Here is a 23,664-nt window from a genome sequence, read left to right as displayed (position 1 = left end):
TGTGATAGGACCAGGGTGATCATATTTTTATAAATAAATATTATATTATTAAGCAATACCATTTTGTTTTCTACTTTGTCTTTAACTTGATTGTTCTTTCTGCCTTTTCTTCAAGCCAAATCCTTGTTTGTCCCTTTGTCTAGTCTAGAATGTCTTTATCTAGTTATTTATTTATTTTATTAGCCCATCTTCTTTTGTGTATCATCTCTTTCTCACTGGTATGAGTTCTTACCAAATTCTGGGTAGATATTGGAAGTGTTTTGAAAGATATGCACATAGTATTCCTTCACTTAATGATTGACATTCTTATATTCTCTAAACCAGTCCTTTTTCTTTCCCCTAGCTCTAGCTCACCTCTCTTCCTCAATTTCCAACAAATCTGCAATGATTCATAAGTGTCTTTTCAGGTTTGTGGTAAAGTAAGTGGATACTTCTCTCCCAAGCTTTGAGAAATCTTAATTTTATGGCTTTCAGTAAAAACAGACTTCACTGCATTCTTTACTAACCAAAAGGAAGACAGCCATAGACATTTGAAAGTAATAGTTACCTGTTCCAGAAAAGTAGTGCAGTACAATGTCATTTCAAGTTAAGTAGAAAATGTAGGTGACCTGAAGTCAGTGACTCTTAACTTAAAGTGGAGTTTTAAAACCCAAGGTAATATCTATGTATGATAGGCAGTGGGTTGTGTGTATGCAACTTATATGTGTATATGCTGTGCTGTGCAGCACTGTGCCCTGTAATCATGCCCTGGTGTTTCAGAAAATGACACCAGGCAGCACTGTGCTTCCTGGAAATGCTATTAGGGACCTTAGTGAGTATATCATCTTCATAGAATAGAAGGAGGCTAAGTTGCTCCAAAACCAGTTTTCCCAATTTCTGGTCCACTGTTTTGTCAGCTGATATTACATGCTTGAATGGGTCCCTAGATGTAGTTTGTCTGCCAAACTTAAGTTTTTATTATGCAGCTTATAATAGGACAAACCATGAACTGTGCTGCAGAAAACCTTTTCTTTGGCAAAAAGAAAACAGCAAGGACAACAGTTTTTACGGTAATATTTTGATAGAAAGCAAAGCATTTTAGCTGCAAAAGGTTTTATTCCGTAACGACTTTGAGAAAATCCTGGACTTTAAATAATAGACTTCCTTGGTGATAGCTTAAAAAAAAGTGGAAAAAAATAGCCATCAAGGCAGATGAGATTAAAGCAGAAAGCTTCTGATTTTCTTTGTGATTCCAAATAAACTGGAAAGCTTCAGAGGGACATTGCATTCCAAAGTTCCAAATCAGTGCACAAACCCAAGGTTTATTCCCAGAGGTAGATTAATTTTAATTAAATGTTCTTGACTCTGGCGTGAGGTGCTGGGCTGACAAAAATGGACTGACCTGCCTTAGTTGTATCTTTATGCTTCAGATAGGACTGTGAAAAATATTTAAGCTTGAAGAGGAATCAAAATTAATTCAACAATCTAATCTCTTGAATATAAAAAAAGCAACAACTCAATGGTTAGTTCAGCAATTTTGCCTTCTCATGATGCTGAGATAATTGCATTTAATTCCTAAAATGGACATGTGATGATTCATCTTCCTGTACCATTTATTAATAGGGATTGGAACAAAAAGGAATTCTTGAAAGAAATTCAATTTAACTTGGGTTTGCATTTCTTAAAAAACCAATATATATTTTGTGTGCTTCCCATGTCTTGTAGCTCAAGTAAATGCAATGACTGGAGAATTTATTTTCATTTGGAAAATATGTATCAACATCTGAAGAAAGAAATTAGATCTTTGAATAAAGTTGAAAGCAAAAATAATTTAATTGCTACTTGGCAGATATATTTTTTTGATGCATAGATTCTTCTCTAAACAAGACAAATAAAGAACCTGAGAATCAGAGTGAGAAGGAAAAGAGGAAGACATGTCACATAATGAAAAAAGGAGGAATATTTTGTAGATGAGACTCACTCAAAACAAACTCTGGAGCTTTGGGTATTAGGGCTGGTACTAGTACTGTCTCAACTTCTCCTCAATAAACTTGTTTTGGATGATGATAGACTACATTGCGGTAATGACTAATGCACTGGAGTAGATCAGGACCATTCATTCCTACCTACTTTACTTCTTCTAACCTTCAATTAATTAAGAGCATTTATAACAATGCTTGTGTCCTATTTGTGGGTATTCACAAAAGCTGTCCGTTATTTTCAGAGTTATGCTCAGTGAAGCCAATTAAACCAGGAGATTTCCCTCAAGACAAGTGTTTAAAATATTGTGCTTTGTGTGGCATACAGGTACCTCTTTTGGAAGCATTTCTTGCTCTCTGAAAATGAGATTTATTTGGAAATTCAAACTGTGGTATATCAACAAATGTCATGAAGCCTTATTGTTCTGATAACAATCAATTATATAATTAACCCTAACACCCTCTTCAAAGCTTTTAATATAATGTCAGCACTGCCTTTCCTCAACTAACATAAAGTCCTTCCAAAGTAAAATATTTACACTGCCTTAATGCTTCTAAAACCCATGCTCCATGACATTGTCAAAGGAAATGAATTCCAGAGGTGTGTGATCATCAGAAATATGTTCTTCTGGTACTCCAATCAGTTGAAGATAGGAGCAACCCAGGAGACTATTAATCTTATAATGACATGAAAGGAAGATAAATTAGTTTCTTTGAATTAATTCCCAAGATATGGAAGACTCCAACTTTTATCCGGTGTACTGAACAGCAGAAATTAATAAACAATCCAGTGTATAGATGTGTTCTCTTAGCTCCTATTTCACAAAATGAAAAGGCTAATCTTAATCTTACTGTCATTTGGAGAACAATCTGTCTTCCAGTTTACACATATATTAGCCTTTGTTTCCATCACAGATCACCTAGGCACATTGACACCCAATATAAGTTTGGAGGCCTTTTAAGGTCCAAGTCAGTCATCTGAAAGCAGAGATACTGCAATAAATCTCTTAAGATGTTTTCCAGGTGACTAAAAGGAATTTCTAAAATTAATGAAACGCTTAATTTTACAGGGGATGAGAGCCAATTTCTGCAGTGTATAACTACCATGAACTTTAAGATCAATGTAATTGTTACTTTTTTTAATAATAAGGAGCTTTATGATCAACCTGTTCACCCAAAGAAGTGTTTGTGTGAAGGATCTCATCCAAAGAGGATGATAACTGTGTATCTCACAAAAAGAACATTATCTTTTTGCCTGAGTGTGTATATTGAAATCATTACTGTGCTGGGTGCATTTACATTGTTGGTAATCGTCAGTGGACTGTTGTAGGATTTAATTTTTGCTGTCTGCTTTGTGCTAATCATGTCCTCTCTTAAACTGGTGTAATTTGGGGAGTAAGAGATATATGTATGAACTGCCTGTGAGCACCAAGGGAATCAACTTTCACCTTGAATACATCATCCCGAGGTGGAGAGGAAAGACAGCTATCTGAGAACTGTTAGGGCATGTATTTTCAGCTTCTGTTTTTAGTATTTTACATTGTTAATAATGCATAATAATTTGTTAATAATATTTTAAATCACCCTTTGTTTTTTTGAAAGGTGACAAATTATAATTTTTTATGAAAGTGATGAAATCTCTTTTGTAGCAGATAAAATTTTCAATGCATTGTTTCAAAAATCAATCAAATCTCTGTTCTAACCCAGCACTTCTTGACTAGCCGACACATCTCATTGGTGAACCATCCAGAACTGCTAATGAGGCATAAAGCAGAATTCATGTACTGTAATGAGGTGCAAAGAAATGCCAATTGATTGTGAGTCAGCTGAAGGTAAAATTGGTTGAAATGTACTCTTCTAAACCACACGTTGCGCAAGGTGCAGCATCTACTGCATATTGAGCCTGCTGTATCAACGTGTATTATCCGTACTCTGCTTATTCAACCAGAGTGTAACAGCTTTCTGTTCCTGTCAGGTAATGCAGCTATTCCTTTAGTCAGGGGGATGAAATCTCAGTTAGACCTTTAACTCTGATTGCGCAGTTCATCCATCTTAATAGTATTACTTTAATACTTAAAAAAATACTATTTGTATATTTCATAACACTTCTATGAACATGCACAAATGTATATATACTGAAAGCTTAGGATGTACAGCCATTTCAGTAAACTGTCTCTGTGGAAAGTGGGGAATTAGTTATAGGATCATTCTATGACCCAGAATTTACAGACATTATTTGTGGAGAAAAACAGATGTGTTTCTCCCATAGGAAGCCTGCCAGTCTTGCAGACATGAAACAAAATTAGCAGTATGTATGAATTACTCTAGTACAAACTAGAATCATGGTCTTGCAGGTTGAAGTAATTTCTACATTTATTAGACAAATAGGTTGGTTCTTGTTTGTCAAATTTCTGCCCCAGCAGCTTTTTAGATAAATTATGTCTTAGGTAAGGGCAGTGGGTCAAACCCCACATAACTCTAGATTTTAGGGCTTCTTTTTTAATATGGGAGATCTACCATGAATAGGAATTTTGCTAGAAAACATGCAGATCCATAAAATGCCTGGAGTATATGCTTGGAAAATGCATGGGTGGGAAAAAGGGAGAGAATGTGCACACCTGGATTTTTTTTTTTGACATGGTGTCAGACCACAGCCAAGGCAGAAACTGGAAAGTGTTCTCAGATCCAGCAGTAGAAATGCAACCACAGAGTTATATTCATACCTCCTAAATAAGGTACTTAGACAAGCATAAGAACATTTCATTAAACCTATTTTTGGGCACTCATGCAATTTTTGGTCACATGAATTATCTTTCACTGTTGATTATACAGGAAGAAAAAGATGGATAGACTTATAAACTACGCACCTTAGTCATCTTTATTTAAGTGGAATGAATCTGGATGTCTTTGTTAATAATTTCAGACACTGATTCAGACAATCTTAATTTAACCTCTGAATTTACCTAAAATCAGTAACATCTTAAAGTTTTTAAGCATAGAATTCCCTAAGCAAGGAATATTTAGAAATGCCCAGATCTGGCAAGTGAAGCAGAAACTAGGCACTGGAGCTTTGTCGTGAACCAGAGGTAGGCAACAATGTTCTTAAAACTTAGGTTTTTGTGAATGTGTCATGTAGCATATAATGTTATTGTCTAAATAGCAGAATCCAAAATGCTTTATTCCACCTCTGCTGGGAAAAAAACCTCAATCTCAGTGCTATACCATTTCATGTTTTTAAGTTACATGATGCAACTTATTCACCATGTAAGTTGTATATTTTGTGTAATATTCAGAAGGGTGAGAAGAACAGAGATAAGAGAAAAAATTAAAATAAAAGATTTTGTGTAATTATTTTCAACAATTCTATGACTTTTGATATTGAAATAAAATTTCCCATATTGCCTTTCAACTAATATATTAAAGGGAATTCTGCAGAGAGGTTTGAAAAGCCATTATCTATACTCAGCTAAGGAAATTAACCAATAAGTTGAAGTTGTCTATGTTAAAGATAGCTTAAAAATAATTGTACTGGGAGGTATACCTGATTCTGAGGAATATCTACTGATTCATTTCAAGAAGTATTACTGTTGTGGTATAGTCTATCATCACTAATAACAAAAGGATTTTAAATGATAGTTTTCATATTTTCTCTTGTCCAATTTCTTTGGGTTTTTTCCTCTATCTTACTCATCCTGGAATGTGCAATTTGTAGGGTCAGTGCCAGTTTTTGTATGTGTCCATACTAGGCCTAAACAGCAGGATTTCCCAAATGAACATATGGCTTATTTCCTAGTGTCTGCATGAGGAGCAAAATCAAACCTATCATTGTGTTATCTGGGTTTTAAAAAATGTAGATTTTTTTAACACTGAAGCTATTTATAAGAAGTCATCTAGCGTTTAACTTTCACAAGTCCTCATTCTTTCCTTTTATAGATTTAGAATTTAATTAAGCCATAAGTGGTCAAAATAAGATAAAATCTCAGCTTCCAAATATTTTATTTGTAAAAAGTATTCTTTCCAAACTAGTAAGTATGCAGGTAAAATCTCAGGTTTAACTTTCTTGCTGCCTTTTAGAAGGTTGTAAAGCTGTATTGAGCAGTGGATCATGATTATTTCTGTCATTTACTTAGACCATGATGTGACATGGAAATGTGAGGTTTGGTCTCGTCACAGAACTTCAGCACACCTAATTAGGGACAATTGGCACTTTCCTGCTTAGAAAGTCCAAAGCTGGTCTGGAATTTCCCTTTTAGGCTGATGTAGTCTATACTCCTTGACTTTCTTGAGAATCTATATATGTCAAGGTTAATTTTGTCTTTCATTAAGAAATAGACATTTGCTTGCCTTTTTCCCCCATTTGTGTTGATGACATTAGTTCCGAGAATTTTCAGAGATGGGAATATCCAGATTCCTGTAAAGCTGCAAAATGTAAACTGACAGCTTATATTTGTATTTTATCCTGAATGTAAGTAGATTAATCAGTGTCCTCTTAACCATTTGGAGTGTTGTGGTACTTGCTGGGTGAGTCCATGACTGAGGAACAGTGCACAGACTGCTTCCACTGGCACTAGAGCAGTTCCAATATTTGAAACGTGCTAGAGGAGTAGTGCTGAACTGCGCTTTTGGGCCTTGATCCAAAGTCTATTGGCATGCAGTGTTATCCCTGATTTCACTGGAATTAGGCTACTAAACAGTTGCTGCTACAGGCAACAGTAGCTCAACACACTACACACTTTGAATAGCAAAGTTCTAGTACCCTAAGGACAATTAAGAGAATGAATTGGGGTTCACACCTCTTATCTGGAGCACTGACATTTTTCTTATCTGTAACCTGAACCAGCTCAATTAAGCTTCATTTCCTGAAGTATTTAATGGATAATGTACTTACAAGGTTTGTGATGATTAATGATTTTTGTGAAGCTTGTTCTAAGGATAAGTTATTATTATTTCATTACTTGGTATTACTGCTGGTGGAACAGGAGACAAACTTTGGTGCGTCCTTTATGCACGGGATACCATTAGCAGCAAGTCCAATGGAAACTGAGGAATGAAGGAGTTAAATACAACAGAGAGAGGTGGTTCCATGAGCACCAGAATCAATACAGCCTATAATGGTGTCATTTTTCTGTCCTGTTTCTTCTGTGATGTGCTGGAGGATCACAATAACTTAAGAACCTTTTCCTATCACTTATGGTAATTTTGTCAAAGTTAAGATGGCAACGGTGTGGTTATTTACTGACCATACTCTTAACTGTCTTTCTACTGCCAGTCAATGGGTAACCGCTCAGTTCTAGCCAGCCTTCCTCTGCGCCCACTGACTTGGGTCCTTCTCCTCCTGTGACGATGGTAATTTTCACACAGCATGCTGGAATTAAACTATTTTAATATTTATACCCTATGAAATTAACCAGTCTCCTCAAGCATATTAAACATGGTGATAGATGGTAATATGGACAGAAGAATGGATAAACAGACTGTCCAGGTTTCTAAGTCTCATATTCTTGTTTAAAAGCTGTAGCTTAGGCTAAAAGGAGAGTGTAGATTACTATTAAATGGCTAAATGGGAGAAAGATGAATAAGGACATTCAAAAGAATTATATGAATATGGATAGAATGGCTCAAAAATGGAAGCAAGGAAACAGGGAGATGTGGAAGATACTGAGGTAAAAATGCAAGAAAGAAGAAACAATATTTGATGGCTGAGCATGAGGATGAATTAACTTTCTTTTATGTTACTGTGTTTTGTTAGTGCATATTTTCTGTAACAACGTTTGGTCTCTTAGCTGGAATTTCAGTTCCTTCCATCATAGATCTGTGACCTGCCTGGGAATAAAATCAGTATCACTTTTCCATTCTCAATGAATGTTTAACTCAGTGAATTAAATAGTTCTTTCAATATTTAATTATTTTTCGGGAGAGAGAACAGTCTCAACAGCAAAGACAAATTCCCTTTGGAATAATCAAGAGGGTGTTGATGAGGACTTTGTGGGTATATTTGAGGAAGCCTGAAGGAAACTTGGGACTCAGTTTTCCATGTTCCCAGACACTGTTCTAACTGCCAGGCTTCCCATAATAAAAAGAAGGGTGCTTTTTGAATGACTGCTCAGGCGCTGGCTCAAGGAGAGGATTCATTATTGCAATTCTTGGGCAGAGACTGATGCTTCCTTTCAGCCTGGATTTAGGTACTTTTATCCTTTTTGGGTTGGGGCCTTATTTACATCCCTCTCTCTGTTTCCTATCATAGATATTTAGGATACTGGCTTCTGTGACTCCTATTCTTATGTGATTAAATTTGAAGTTGTAGATTTTGCCTTAGTTCTTGCTAAACTTCTCTTGTGCAACTGAACCTTTGAACACTGATGTGATGAAGTACAAATGAATGAGTGCTTTACCCCAAAAGAAAATATGGTTGCATTTCACTTGCAGCAGTAAAACGTCCACCCGTGAATTTAGTTTGTTTGTTCTTTAAATTTATGTCCCACCTTGGGACATCAGTTTGCTAATCTGAGCCAAAATGAGTAATCTTATAAACTGTAATAATATAACACCATCCAGTGTGCAAGGCCATTGTTGTTAACTTACCCATTAGCATTTGTTCAGATATTTTTGTTTTCATAATGAGAAATCTTGAACAGTCAAATCTTTTTAATCCTAAATATTTAGCTAAATGCTTTGGTAAGGGCGTATTGGAGAACAATGGTACTGCATTACAGGTATCTATGTGCTATTAATTACCCAATTTTATTTAGTGTCTAGATGAAAAAAATAGAGGCTTGACTTTCTGTACATTTAAAAAATCTCACTTTTATCCCCAAACTCCAAGTGACTTATCTCTACTATTTTCTTCTGTGATTCCATCAAACTATACTCATAATAGCCAGTAAATTAGAATGGAATTCAATCCAAAGTTATACTAGACAGTATCTTTTATCACAGAAAAATCTTTAATTTATAAACTGTTATGTATAACTTTAATTAGGTTGCATGACTTTACCTAGTTTAAGCTACAAATGTCTGTGAAATTACTTTTCTGTTGGCAAAAATCAGGAGTAATGCCAATAAGTAATGTTTGAGATAACATATTTGTACGTATTGTTAACTTTCTTTATACAACAGGTTTACTTTAAGAGCTTTCTGAATTCTGGAATCAAATTCAAAGAGGTTTAATCTTATATTTCAAATATAAATGTTTTATATAAATCAAAAAACATTAACACATACTTGGGAGCTTTCTAGAATAACTTTTCTTCCACACTACTTGTAGCTGGAGGGTGTTTATTAAGATTCAGCTTGGCTAGAGAAATAGGTATCTGTATGGATGTCAGTGTAGCCTGGCTTAATGGATCCAATGGTGCTTTCACAAGCTTGTCTTTTCATTTTGAAATAGGCTGTCAGCCATGTCAGGTAGTTGCTTAGACTATCTGGTACTTGTTTTTCCCATTCTGTGCAATATCTTTAAAGCACTTTGTGTTCTTGTCTATGAAATCCTTTGTAAAACTGATGTAGAAATTAAATTTGTTATTATTGTTAAGCCATAATTAACAAAAGCATGTACATGTATATGCAAATATAAACACACACAAAAGTATAAAAAAATCACTATCAAAATTATTTGAATCAGGCCCTCAAATGTTAGGAAATGTCAGAATCACAAGTGCTTGAGTACTGCTTGGCTTACCTACTGCATGTTGAAGTACAGTTAGGGGTGTTTTAGAAAAGCAGCCTGTGCATATTGGACCTCTTTTTCTTCCTAAGATGGATATTGGAGGTGTAGAGTGAGTGACCTGAAGAAGAGGAATAGAGATCTCAAGTGTAAGGAAGTTAAATATCAAATAGGCAAAATAATTAACTCTGGTCTTTTTCAGAATTCTTAAGTGAGGCTTTTAATCTGGGAATGCTGAGGATATAATTTCCTAAATATTAAAAATGACACTAAATCACTGTGCCCTTCACCACAAGAATTTTTTTTTTATATAAAAAGTACTGACACATTTGAAGGTCACTAACAGGATTGGCATAAGGTAACTAGTACCTGTACTGTTTTGTTCTGAAACGATATTAATGTAGAGGAAATAATTTTTTTTTGTGGTTCCACTGACTTCTTTTGATTGTCAGTTCCATCGTGGTTCTGAAAGGATGCGTACTTCAGTGGGCACAGCTGACTCTGCTTGTCCTCCTTCCAGCCTCTTCTTGCTAGGCTTCTTTGTTTCTTTGATTCTTCTCTGCCCAAACAATTATATTTTGAAAAAGGTGGCAGTAACTAACAAAAGGGCTTAGTAATATGTCTGCATTATAGGGTCAATACAATAACACAGGCCACATAGTAAATATGGAAAAGTATTGTTTATTGGCCAAAGGGTCTCTTGGAGAACAATAGAAAGGTCAGGAAAGAAAAGCAATTCTCTTTATTTTTCTGTGCTTTTTTTTTTAATTTAAATAAAAATCACATATTTCTAATCAACAGCAAGTTCAATCTTGATGAAAATTCCAGATGTCCAAAAAATGTGTATTTGCACAACGCCTCTGTCATTATAGTGGAATTTTTCTGCTAGTAGCAACTATGGAGTATTTGTCTTTAAAAGTATCCTTTTATCTTTTCTATATTAAGTGTTTTATTTGCATGAATACCTGCAGAGTACTCTTCTTCCTTACCCCAGAATTAAATGAAAAAAAAAAAAAAAGTTTTAAATATGTATCCCATTTTGTCAGTAGAACAGTTTTACAAATAAAGAATGTATGTCATAACTTCCATTTTAAATACCTGAAAAGGAAGACATAGAAAGGTGAATGTCAAATGTTCAGACCTTGGTTGCAACTACAGGAGAATTTTGGCCTTGTATCAGCTCCATGGTCAACATTGTCTCTGAACTGTTAAGTGGTGCATATGACTAATAATTATTTCAGTAACTTGAATCATTTGTAACAAGATGATTCTGTCTTGCAGCAGATAAGAAAATGTTGTCATTTTCATGGAATGAATGTAAAGGCAAATTTTATTATATTACAAACATGAATTCTCTGTAATGTAGGCAAGGTGATTACCAAGTATTAAGTTTTCATATTATTATGGCAAGATAGCCATAAATACTCACTGGCCCCTACTCCAGGATCTCAACAGTTACCAGCTTTGCCATACATATAGCCTAGTACTTTTTACCACAAATTGTAATACATTTCTCAAATACAAATGTTTCTATAATGCACAGTATACAGTAGGTATAAAAACAGATATTAGAAACTATTTTGTGTAGTATTTTGTAGGTTTTCACATGCATTTTGGGATTAGAGGATATTTTCTCTTTTTAAAATAATTTATTTATTTTTTTTAATATTTAACAGGGGTATGCGTCTTCTGTATCTCTTTTAGAGGGACCTGGAGATGAATTTTTACTATTTCTTTTTTTGTTTGAAAATCTGAGTTGTAGCTGCCATCCTTCTGGCCAAAGAAGCCTGGATGGGTACTCCCTTCTGAGCACATGAATACAACACTTTAATTAGCTGGAAGGTTGCTTATTCCTGTATCTTCTGGGATTAAAATCACTTTCAGTGGAAGAGCTTTAATAATGGCCCTCATTTTATGTTGGTTTATTTGGAGATTTTGTAATTAGTGCTAAGATGTTAAAAGCTGTAAATAGAAAATGAGGTATTTAAGGAAAATCTTTTTAATTGTTATTTTTCAATTTGACAGTGATAGAATATATTCTGTAATGTTAAGTAATGTCACTCTCTGGCACAAGCATTGAAAGAAAAGAGGAAAAATGTGTTTTGTAGTCATGGATAATTATTTTCTGTGCATTTAATAGTATCCATCATGCATATTATGCTGCAGAATCTCTCACTGTGTTCCATTAGATGACTGATTCTGCTTCTTGCTCTTTGGCTTTCTATACTGCATGTGTACTGGAGATGCAGGCTTCTTAGGACAGTGGGTTTTCCTGGAAGTAGATAGGTATGGAGCACCCAAAGAAGTGATTGATTTTGCTCAGTTCCATTATGACTGAATCTGTGCAATAAACTTTTAAAAGATGCTGGACTTCTTATTTTGAAATGTAGTACATACATAATGCAGCCATCCCTTTTAGTGATTGTTCAGGCTTGTGTGATAAATCATTGTCTTGATGCTGTGTATTCAGTACCTAACAGCGTAGTTATGTATAGAATGTATACTGTTTGCTTCAGTCATGAATTGATATTACATTTAAATGTTTGCACTAAAAAACCTGTTATCTCATGTAACGTATGGTATAGCTTTTCAGATATGAGACAAAAGGTCTATTGTTACAGTCTCAGTGCTACATGTTATTTTTTATATGAAGAATATTTTTAGAGTGCTCTTTCTGTCCTGTAGAGCTACCTTTACATTAAGAAAAAAAATTAAAAAAAATAGAGCTACGTACATGGTCACTGATATTAGTCATTTTTACAGGGGAGGGAAGAAGGAGGAGGGGAAGATGCAGAAATCCTCCTCTTATTAGACAGTAGTAACAGTGTGAGGATGCCTTGTCCTCATTTTTTTTACTTCTGAGATTTTATTGCTGGCAGCCAGATGTGCAGAAACTCCTGACGACAGCATCTATTCACTGCGTGTTTTTAATAGGCTTAGAGAAATATGAGTAGGGTACATGAAAGCAGCTCAGCTTCACACTTCAGCTGGGAATGCCCAAAAAGCTTACTGCTGTTTAGAATTCTTGCTACAGTCAGGAGAAAGCCGCACGGGTACTAAATCTTCTACGACTGTATTAGAAGAATAATGACTGTACAATTAACTATCAGCCCCTGCTCATTTAGGCACAGTTTTTACAGAGATCAGGAGAAATATGGAACTTGATTGGCATGTTTGCATTTGATGGTGTGTGCAAAATAGATGACTTTTAAGACAGGTGGTGAAGAAAAATAGAAGGGAAGGAAAGAGAAAGAAAATGCAATTTGAGACACTGCGCCAGGTCTGCAATTCTGTTTTATCTCATTTTCATGGGGTTTTCTCATCCCCTCCAAATATTTTACAAAATGATCTTTTTGGACAAACGTTGAACAACACTAGGTGAGTAGAAATGAAACATTTTTGCCTTACCATTTCTATGCTTATGCTGATAGTAATTTATTTGCATGTGTTCCAGTGGGGTACTTTTATAATTGCACTCTTAGATATTAATATTTTTATGGTAGCAGTGAGTCTCTTCTGTTAGTGCTTTTGTGTTTTATGTAAGGATTTAGAGGAGAACTCAGTCTGCAGAAATACAGCTAGCAAAGATAGAATAAAATATTTAAGATGGTTATGTATCTTTCAAATACATTAGCTGCCATTAGAAGCTAGCATTATTAGCTGTAATCCTTAAAGCATATTAAATATTCATAAACAAATTTGGCTGAGAAAATGATTTCTGTGTGGATGTGGGAGTGAAAGGATTAAATGCTCAAAAATGTGTCTGCTTAACCATGTATAATTTGTTGGAGGATGTAAATTAGTAGTCCTGCATACCTTGTGCAAAACAGGCAGAAAGCAGTTTCTTATTTTTAGAAAACAGATTCTGTGTGTGATGCTTTTCAATAATCTTTTTAACTGGCCAAATTACAGCTAATCAGTGGATGTTTTACAGCAGATCAGTCAGCTCAGTAGTCTATCTTTTTACGAACAGCTATGGTTTTGTGGGAATTAGAAATGATAGGGAGAAGTTGTTTATTGGTGTGAGATGGTTATTAAATTGGTTTCTTAGGTTTTTTTTTGGGGTAAGCTGAATTAAAAATTATTCATTTTTGTGGCATTACTCAGTAAACATACCATAATACTGACGTTTAGAACTTTTTCATACTGCTATTCAATATCAACAGTAAAAATAATGAAGAATTATATCTAAATGAGTATGAGTACAGTTCAGGGAGAAGAAGAATCCTGTAGTTTTTTAAAAAGATAGTGCACTGATGGAAACATTCTGGAAAAAGGGTGGAAGTAATATTGCAGAGACTATATCCAGCATTTTAATCTTCTCTGTATACGTGGGAGAAATCCCCTTCAAATGGGATATTATTGCTTAAATACAGTGATATTTGCACTTAATACTTCAGAAAACTGTTACCATTTTATTTCCCAGAATATTCTTGCAAGGATTCTCTCTGCTACTGCTGATGTTTTCTTTATGAATATTTTACTATTTATTTAATGTTACTGTTTTCAAGTTTTGATGTCTTGGTTATGAATTTCTAATTAGGCATGCAAATAATGGAGGTAGCTTTAGTAATCATAATCACTTTAATGAATTCAGATTTTTTTAGATATATATGAAATCTGTAGTCAATGAGATTTTTCTCACATCCCTTTGATGTACTGTGAAATCTTTGAAGCTCTACAAAATGGAGCAATAATTTATGTATTATCAGCTGTGATTCTAAAACAGTGTATATTTCCGAGAGCATAGTTTCAGGCCTGCAGCAACCAACAAAGCCCTTAGCAACTGTTCTAATCAGCTACAAAGTCCTGAATCTGGTTTTGCAGGTCAAAGTGCATGCTTTTTGCAGATTAACATGCATGCATTTTGTTATTTTTTTTTACAGATACATGTGCATGGTGCTTTTAGGCATGTATTTTGCTTGTAAGTCTCTGGCAAAAGCTGCACATGGTATCAGTTTCAAATCAAAAGACATCAAAGAATTATTTTATTGCATTTGCTGTGCCTGAGATTTAGAATTTTATTTCTTCTAAAAGACTGGCAAACAAGGATTGTTAGGAAACCCAGCTTCCTACCTAGTATGGTCTGTCTTATTAGAGATTAGAATAGTTCTATGTGTATAAGGAGCAATGTCGTGTTTTTCTAGATACCAATGCTTTTGGCCTCAAGAAAACATTGTGCAATTTTTTAACAATATGCAGCAGTAATCACGAGAGAGTAAGTCAAGCTTTCTGTGCCTTCTGAAGTTAAAGTTAGTTGAAAGTTATTTAAGGTTATTGAGTAAAAAGATTCTGTCTTCTGAATGAGTATCATTATTTTAAATTTGATCTTGATAAAAGGGCTTTGAAGAAGCAATCTATAGAATAGTCACTAAAAAATCTTGCTGATATTTTTTTTGGAGGCTAGTACTTTTTGCTGTTTTACTGACCTAAAAAAATCTATTTTATTTTTTCATATTAAATCAATGTGGTGTTTATTTTATGTGGATTTTTCACTTAAAGCTTTACACAGTTAATGTAATGCACTTGCTAAAAACTAATTGTTCATGCATTAAAAGTTAATGTTTCAGAACTGGTAAGGAAAACAAAAATACCTCTAGCATGTAAAAGGTTCTGTTTTCATGAAGTATAATGTGGTCTGTCTCTTCAGACTTTGAAGTTAAATACTTTGTCAGACTAAAAAGAGATGATCCTTTTTCTTTTTAAGGTTTTTCTTTCTGTTGTTACATCTAAGAAGTAAAAGTCAGTCCAGAAAGATAACAGCTGACATTAAGCACAGAATGATTAACTGCTGCTTACACAAAGTAATAATGTGAAGAAAACAGGTTAATGCATACTACTAGTATAGTAGATAATGGAATATAAACCAGAAAGTCATAGGGAACTAAGTAGTATGCATATTACTGTAACTGAAAATATATTCCTATTAATTTTCACATCACCTGTTCTTGGTGTTCTTCAGTTCTTCTGAAAGTTTTGATACACTGTGATTTTGTTGCAGGAAAGCCAGTTTTCTCAGTCTTTGCTTTCTGACGTTTTACCAAACATTAACAGAAATGTTTATTAAACTGTTTTTTATAATTTCGCATAGAAACCTTATATGAGTTGGGGTTTTATTTACTTATTTTTGTGTTGCAGTAGCTGATGTGAGAGGACTCAAGTGATATTAAACTCTTCATGAGTTAGACTGATTTTAACATTTAAATCAGTTTAGTTAATCTCTGCTAACAACTTCTGTTGGAAGAATATTGCAGTTCCATTCTCTTTTGCCAGCTATATAGCAATACTTTGCTGTAGGGTGCTATTGTGAGTGTAAAAAAGAGAGCTGGTTTACTGGGCCTTCCTTCTGGTCCTGCATGTCTGTCTGACATTACCAACTCCAGCCAGCTGAAGCAGTAAGAGCTCTAACCTTACCTCAAAATTGTGTTTCACCTATGTTGGGGATTGTAGTGCAATTTCCTGTGTAATGGGCTGCTTTTTGTGAAAAATGGTTAGAATTACCTCATGTCGGGAAGTCACAAGAATTGTTTGGCATCCTTAGCATTTGGGAAATACCGAGTTTTTGGGATAAATTCTTCATGTGTCTGGGAAAAGAAATCAGGAGACCTTTTCTGAAAACATATGAAGTGCTTACATTACATCTGAATTCTAAAACAGCATCTAAAGGAACTTCAGTGTTTTTGCAGTCTGTATTTTTTTTATGACTTTCAGTGACATGCTTTTCATTCAAATGGGTAAAGACAATGAAATAAAGTTTTAAAATGTCTTTACAAACCTTTAGTTATCAGTTAAGCCGGATTTTCTGATTGCCATTCTTGTTTTAGCATTTATGATACACATACTGTGCTGTCAGATGCTCTATTTGTAGCAGCATGCTTTGTGAAGTCACAGTTGCTTTGGGCAATATTCAGATTAACACATCACTGCATAATGGTGAGTATCCTTTGTGACTAAAAATGATACAAACTGTACAGAGCAGTATCAGTCCAATTTTACCATTGCAGTAGATAATAATGGCTTTTCTCTGAGAATGGAAAGCAGTGGTTTTACCTGGTTTCTCCCACAACACGTTACTTCTTTGCTACAGCTATGTGAAAGTGAATTTGTTGTCTAGGTTGGCCACACAGGGGCATAAGATAACTAATATATTCAGCCCCAAAATAGTACAAATGTTGTTCACAAATTCTATGTACAGCAGAGATTTAGGAGTGGTCCACATTTTGAAATTAGACACACTTCCTTTAAAAAAGTAAACTATATTTTCTTTCATTAAATTGAATGCCAATATTTGTAAAGATTCTTAAGACTTTTCACATTTTCAATCCATTGATAACTATCTTTTACATAAATACATTGATTCTCAAAAAGTTACTAAAATACCTAATAAATATATTTATATATATACTTCTAAATATACCTATGAGCTATTTATTAATCTCCATTTTGTAATGAAGCCATCATGTGATGTCAAGAATTACTGGCACAGACAATTGCTGTTTGTCATGGTGCAAGTAATGATTACTTTGACATTGAGAGAAAACATAATTTTCTTTTCCTTGTTGGGAAACAATTTTGTAGATATATTTCTGTGAAATAGATTTGAGTTTTTTTTTCTGTCTGTATTATTTCAACAAAACAAGATGTTTGCTATAATTCTAAGAGTATGTTGCATTTTCAAATATTATAAGTCTAAAAGCCAAAGATAAAAACAGACTGGTAGTCTTAGAACTGAGAGTATATTGCATATATTCTGACATACAATAGAGAATAATAACTGAAAATGCCTCTCTTCTTTTTCAAAACCTAGCTTGTCTATGACTACATTGAAAAATTTAGTCTGTTGGGATTTTCACATCTGCTCTCTTTTAACCTCGATACTAGATTCATATAATCCTGTTTTAAATAATTTTCTGAAATTTGCAGCTGATGTGCTTTAGCAATTGAAAAACCATGCAATGTTGAAAAAAAATATTCCAGAACTTTTACTTGTATTTCTACTATGTATTTTTTCTTTAGTGAGTTAAAGGCATAGCAAAGCTATTTCCTCCCCTGGATCTTAACTGTTTTTGTTTTACATCAGACAATTCACAACAAGAATTCCAAAACTAAGCGAATACCAGCTGTAGATGTCTGTATTATTTGAGAGGCGTTATCCATGTCAAATGACCCTTTTTTTTTTTTCCTAAAATTGGAGGCATAAGCCATGTCCAGATGAACCCCTATATGCATATATATATATATATATATATATATATATATAAACACTTCTCTAAACAGAAGGGGGAGACTGGCTGGGTCAGCAAGTTGAGATGCTCTTAGAGCTGTGCACTTGGCCTTTTTTTGCACCTTTGCTATGCATCCCTCTCATAGAGTGCTCTATGTCTTTTGGCCCTTAATTTGTTACTTTGGGAGAAAATGGGACAAGCAGCATGAGTTTTTAAATCTTCTCGTCTTTCTATTTCCCTTGAAGGAAGCAACTGAATGTACTAACTTGCCTCAAAGCTATTTCTTTCTGAGCAGTTCTGTATTCCATCCTGTCTTGGCAGCTGTTGGCTTTTGGGTTTGTTTTTTAAATCCCTATTTCTAGGAAAAACCATCCCTGTAACATCCTGTTACAGATATTTTCAGAGAGAGAAAAGTAAGAGATTTCCTTACAGAACCATTTCTCTTCTCATCTCTTCCAGCTCTGGAGAGAGATCCCTTCTGTTACTTCCACCTCAGTTGCTACAGATTTAATAAGGTGACATATGCTTCCTCAATGAATCTCACAGAGCTGTGGATATTTGTAGCCATAAAAGGCTTCTCTCTATTCTCATTGTGTATCAGCTGCTGTTGTCTGATGATGGTAATAAAATCCTAGCCGGTATATGATCTTAACCTCCCACCAGGAAGAAAAAAGAGGATGGGTCAGAGGTAGATGATTTGTCTCAATTCAGATAGTATGTTAAATTGACAAATTTAAATAATCCTAGATTTGGAAATGATTCAACATGCCTTAAAACTCCTTTTTTTTTTTTTCTTCTCACCTGAGAGGTGAGAGCAACAGAAATCTAAGTTATATTTGAGTTTCCAAGTACAACAGTTTTGATCAGAACATATAAAAAGAATCTCTTTACATTCTTGAATAACTCAGATAATTCCTGTCATTCCTCAGACCATCTGCATAAGATGTTAGTATTAGCTTCTTTTTCTGGAAGAAGAAAAAGCAAAGGCCATGTTAGTAAAATACGACTAGTGATTTTGTGTGCTCAACTTGAAACATTTTAGAGATTTGCTCAATGACAAGAACCCAGTGGTTTATGAAAACTGCATGTTCCAAATGGACATCAAAATCAAAGTTGCTAGTTATGAGCCTTGATTAGGTGAAAGATACATTTGGGGATAGATTGAACTGTGATGACTGAAACAATAACTAGCCCCAGCTATCCATTTTACCCTTCTTCAGGGTGCTGTCATTCTGATAAAACTGTCATAAATGCTATACAAATTTGTTCCATACTGTCTCAGTTTAGAGTTTGGTATATTGGTGGGAGACAAAGTCAATACACCAGACCTTTTGCTGTAGCTGGTCAGACTCATATTCATAAATATTTCAGTTTCTCCCACTGGTGAGAATCTTCATCAGTCCTGCTTTGCTCAGTACCAAGTATGTAAAAAAATGGTTACAGCACTCATGTAGTCCCTCACTTTGTTTTCATTCATTACCTTACCCTTTTAGCTCTTTCCCTTTTGGGTCAGCAAGTTAAATCATGCATACATCTATGACATAATGTGCCTACCACTGGCACTATTCATTTACCAGGTCAGTAATAGTAATAAAAATGCATTGCAGAAACATGGGGCTTCAAAAAGCAATATTTATTAGAACTAAGATAGGTCTTTGCATTCCTTGATAGAGGAGTTTTGCCACTGTTCCTGCAACCATTACTGATGAACTGAAACAGTGGAACAGAGGAAGACCACTTCTGTTGCTGTGGGCCCTGCTGTTTCTTGATGGGTTTATTTCTCTTTTTGATCTTTTTGGCATAGTGTGATTCTGGGTAGGAAGAGAATTAGAAGGGAAACCTATTTAAACCTCTGCTATCACAACTTACAGGTGGACAGAATACCACAACTAAAAGTGGGAAGTTTGGCTGTGCAGGTGTTGTCGTTTAACTGCAGACAGCACCAGAGTACCAGGCAGCTGCTCACTCACTGCCCACCCTCCCCCAGTGGGAGGTGGGGGGGAGAATCAGGGGAAAAAAGGTAAACCCCATGGGTTGAGATAAGAACAGTTTAAAAATTGAAATTAAGTCAAATCTACTACTACTACTACTACTTGTGTTGGAAAGGGAAGTGACAAAGAGAGAAATAATGCTCAAGGAAAGAAACAAGTGACGTACAATACAGTTGCTCACCACCACTGACCCAGCCAGTCCCCGAGCAGTGACCCTGGACCCTGCCTACCCAGATAACTCCCCCCCCAGTTTATATACTCAGCATGACGTCATATGGTGTGGAATATCCCTTTGGCTAGTTCAGGTCACCTGTCCTGGCTGTGACCTCTCCCAGTTTCTTGTGCCCCTCCAGCCCTCTCGCTGGCAGGGCATGAGAAGCTGAAAAGTCCTTGACTTTAGCAACAACTAAAGCCATCGGTGCATTATCAACATTATTCTCATCTTAAATCCAAAACACAGCACTGCGCTTGGAAGAAAATTAACTCTGTGGCAGCCAAACCCAGGACAGTAGGTCTGGTTAAACTGGGGAGGATGGAAGAGCAGCTACACTGCTTCTTTCCTGTCAGGTGAGACAGGGCTGTCCTGCTAGTTACTAACTGTGGCTGTAATGTCCCTTTAAGATTTCTTAGGAATGTACTCTTGATTTTGTGCTATAAAGGTAGAATGAAGCTTTACTCATAGAAAACACTATGTTTCAAATCAGTTCAAGAGAGGTTGGTATCTAGGCCTCAGGTGATTTACAAGATTCTGAGAAAAGGAATGAAAAATATGATATTGGCCCCTGAAAAACTGTGAAATCCAAGATGAGTATTGGTGGTAATGGTATCATTTTAGCTTTATCCTGAGATAAAAGGTTTGAAGCAGAAGTTGGAAGTATTTCAAGTCCTTGGCTTCTCTTCAGCATGTGCTTTGCAGTAGGGAGGCAAAGGCAGCTATCTGGTAGCTGCTTTTGGGTTTCTGCTTTTTTTTTTTTCTTAACCTGACAAGAAATAAGAATGAGAAATGAAATAAAAATGTTTTGTATTAGAGAAAATATTGTGTATTTTGTCCCAAATTTGTTTGACAGGGATTACAGATTGAATTGCCAAAACATTAATTTTATTTGTTTTAGAATAAAAATTTATTTGGATTTATTGTACAGAAGTCAGACTGAATTTGCATGGTGTCTTTATGTATTAGAATGAAACATGTCTTGATTAATACACTTTATCCTCCCTGCAATTTTTGACTTATCTCTCTGATAAAGATATATTTCCAAATTCCTATCTTCTGGTATTCAAGATAATACTTTATTGTGAAACTTCATCAATATTTTCAATAAATTATTTTTTAGTCCCTGTCTTTCAGATAGTAATAGCCATATATATTATAATAGGAACAATAACCTTTACTTGTTAAAGGGTGCACAAAATTAAGTTGACAAGCAATGTAATGCAAGTATGATAATTGTTTTAAAATAGTTATAATTTTTAATCTATAGAAAAATATGTAAAGTCACAGAGAAATACTCTATAAGCAAAGAAACTTAGTGTGTGGTTTAACTATTGTGCATCACAGATGGGACCTTATGGTGTGTACTACGCACACATATTTTTAAGTAGATAACTCATTTCATTATTAAATATGTAGTAGAATAATTAAATGAATATTTATTGAAAATTTTAGTATATTTCTCCATGTGACTCATTCAGAATAGTGACTTCAGAAGATGATGAATAAAACATTACTAAAAGATGGAACCTCAGAATTTCAAGATGATTTTATGCTCTAATTATTGATTTATTATCTCGACTCCTACAAAATTTATTTGCAAGTGTAGATATACAAACATAATTTAAAAACTATGATACATATATGATATTTAGATATACAGACATAGTTTAAAAAAACATTTTCATTAAAAACTTCAGCTGAAACAGCAGGCATAAAATCTCTTCTCTTACCCTTTCTTCTTCTATATACCAATGTTTCTCTTTAAATGTCTTGACTTTCCTAATAGCATTTTTTATGTTGTTCCTCCTGTGTCTTCAAATTGCACTCAGAGCAAGTGCATTTTGCATGGATGTTGGGACCCCAAGGGTAATCACTGTTTTATTCACTTGAGGCGTTCTATTTTTCAGTGCTAATGGTGGCATTGTTCTGCTGTAAAGTTACAAGAAAAATGTGGTTTTTAGGGAAGACACAAATTTTATAGTTCTTCTGTATCACGGTGACTCTAACACTGTTTGATCATTATTCAAATAACCTACAGTAAAAGCTTCTATGTGCCCTGTTTAGGCACTTAGAACAGTAAAAGCAGCTTCATCTCACTGTCATGCTTTTGCAAGTTTTGGAAAAGTGTCAAGGAGGACAGAAAGGATTTTAAAATGCAACAAGAACTATGACATTAAAACCACAGCAACTCAATTTATGTGCAGAAAGGCTTGCTTGTGCTTAGCATGGATCTTTAATGTTAAAGTATGCTCATTTGTAGGACACAGCATAATCATGGTGATTATAAGCTACTCCTCGTGCTTTTAATAGTAATTCAAATCTCTTATTTTGGAATAAAGCATGAGAAGAAGGTATTAGTGTCGTTCAGTCAAAGAACTGCAGGGTGCAGGGGTCTGAATTCTACACCTGCCACTGTCAACATCTCCTTTCTAGTGCCAGGAAAATCATATAAACTTCACTGCTGCAGTTTTCTGGGATATATGTCATATTTAATATTTAATGGGAGTCTCTGAAGTTTAATTTATAAATATTTGCAGAAGTCTTCATGATCCTGGGTTTGTAAGTATGCACAAGTGAAAGGTCAAATTAAATTTGCATTCTGTTGTCTGGGAATCTAGGTTAATCTTTAGGTTTTAGCTCATGTGGCAGACTAACTTAAATATCTTAGAGATACACAAGGATTTTGTGCCTTACCCTTCACGTGCACCAAGGATGCCCTCTATGTCATACCAGCTGCAAATCGCATCATATTACTAACTACACTATTTCCTTGCATACTGTCAGCTACACAGCTGCTGTGTCCTCTTTGTCTTGAGACAGGTCTTTCAAAAGGTTTTCTCATTAATTTAAGACTTGAACATAATTTCTCAATTTTCTATTCATATACAAATATAGCAAATGTATTTGTATTTCCAAAGAAATTCTTAACAAGTGTGATGATGTGCACTAAGCATATTTGATAATCATAGAATCATGTGGGTTGGAAAAGACCTTTAAGATCATCGAGTCCAACTGTTAACCTGGTACTGCCAAGTCCACAAATAAACCATGTCCCTAATGCAATATAATAGAATATAATTTATTTAATGTAATGTAAAATGTATAATTAATAAAATAATATATAATATATCATAATAGTTGTCAAGTGTAACAGGGACACTAAAAAATTGGACAACTGTATAAGATGCACAGAGACTATGCTTACAAGATTGCACTGCTGTACAGAAGTACCTTGTTCTTCTCTTAAGCACAGAAAAAAGATCCTTAGCTCTGCAGGGGGTGTTTTGTGGCCTTCTGATGGTGAATGGGGAAAAAAACTGCAGATCTGCATTGTTTGTGGATTTTATTGTTGCAGTACTTCCATGCAACTAATGCAACTTTACTGGGTTTTGGTCTGTTGATGTAACCCACTGTGAGTAAGTCTACATTTTAGAGTTCGCAGCTAAATATAGAAATAAACACAGGTGAGAAATTTGTACATTTCCTACTTACCTTTAGCTGGGAAACCTTTTGAATAATCACTGGTGTCTAAATGCTGTCTCAGTAATCACTTTTCTACTGAAGCTATTCAGGGTACATAAATCAGTATTTCATTGTGATCACGTGGGTTGAT

The 23,664-nt window shown here is 34.8% G+C and overlaps 1 protein-coding gene across 49 annotated transcripts in view; it reads left to right on the top strand.

Moving 5' to 3' along the window:
• RIMS2 (regulating synaptic membrane exocytosis 2) overlaps window positions 1-23,664 on the top strand; it is a 483,861-nt gene that overhangs the window by 131,085 nt on the left and 329,112 nt on the right. For 3 of the 49 annotated variants that reach the window (XM_027777661.2, XM_027777660.2, XM_055800480.1), the window contains exon 1: window positions 12,415-12,999. The exons of 43 other annotated variants lie outside the window; for them this stretch is intronic. In XM_027777661.2, the coding sequence (XP_027633462.1) occupies window positions 12,878-12,999 (122 nt within the window). In that variant the 5' untranslated portion in view covers window positions 12,415-12,877. Of the gene's footprint in view, window positions 1-12,414; window positions 13,000-23,664 lie in introns of those variants that run through there. 3 more of the 49 variants (XM_055800478.1, XM_055800481.1, XM_055800482.1) reach the window with 3 other exon arrangements.

The sequence above is a fragment of the Falco peregrinus genome, chromosome 3 (assembly GCF_023634155.1).
Source record: "Falco peregrinus isolate bFalPer1 chromosome 3, bFalPer1.pri, whole genome shotgun sequence".
Classification (NCBI taxonomy): domain Eukaryota; kingdom Metazoa; phylum Chordata; class Aves; order Falconiformes; family Falconidae; genus Falco; species Falco peregrinus.
This window is presented reverse-complemented; position numbering and strand designations above follow the sequence as displayed.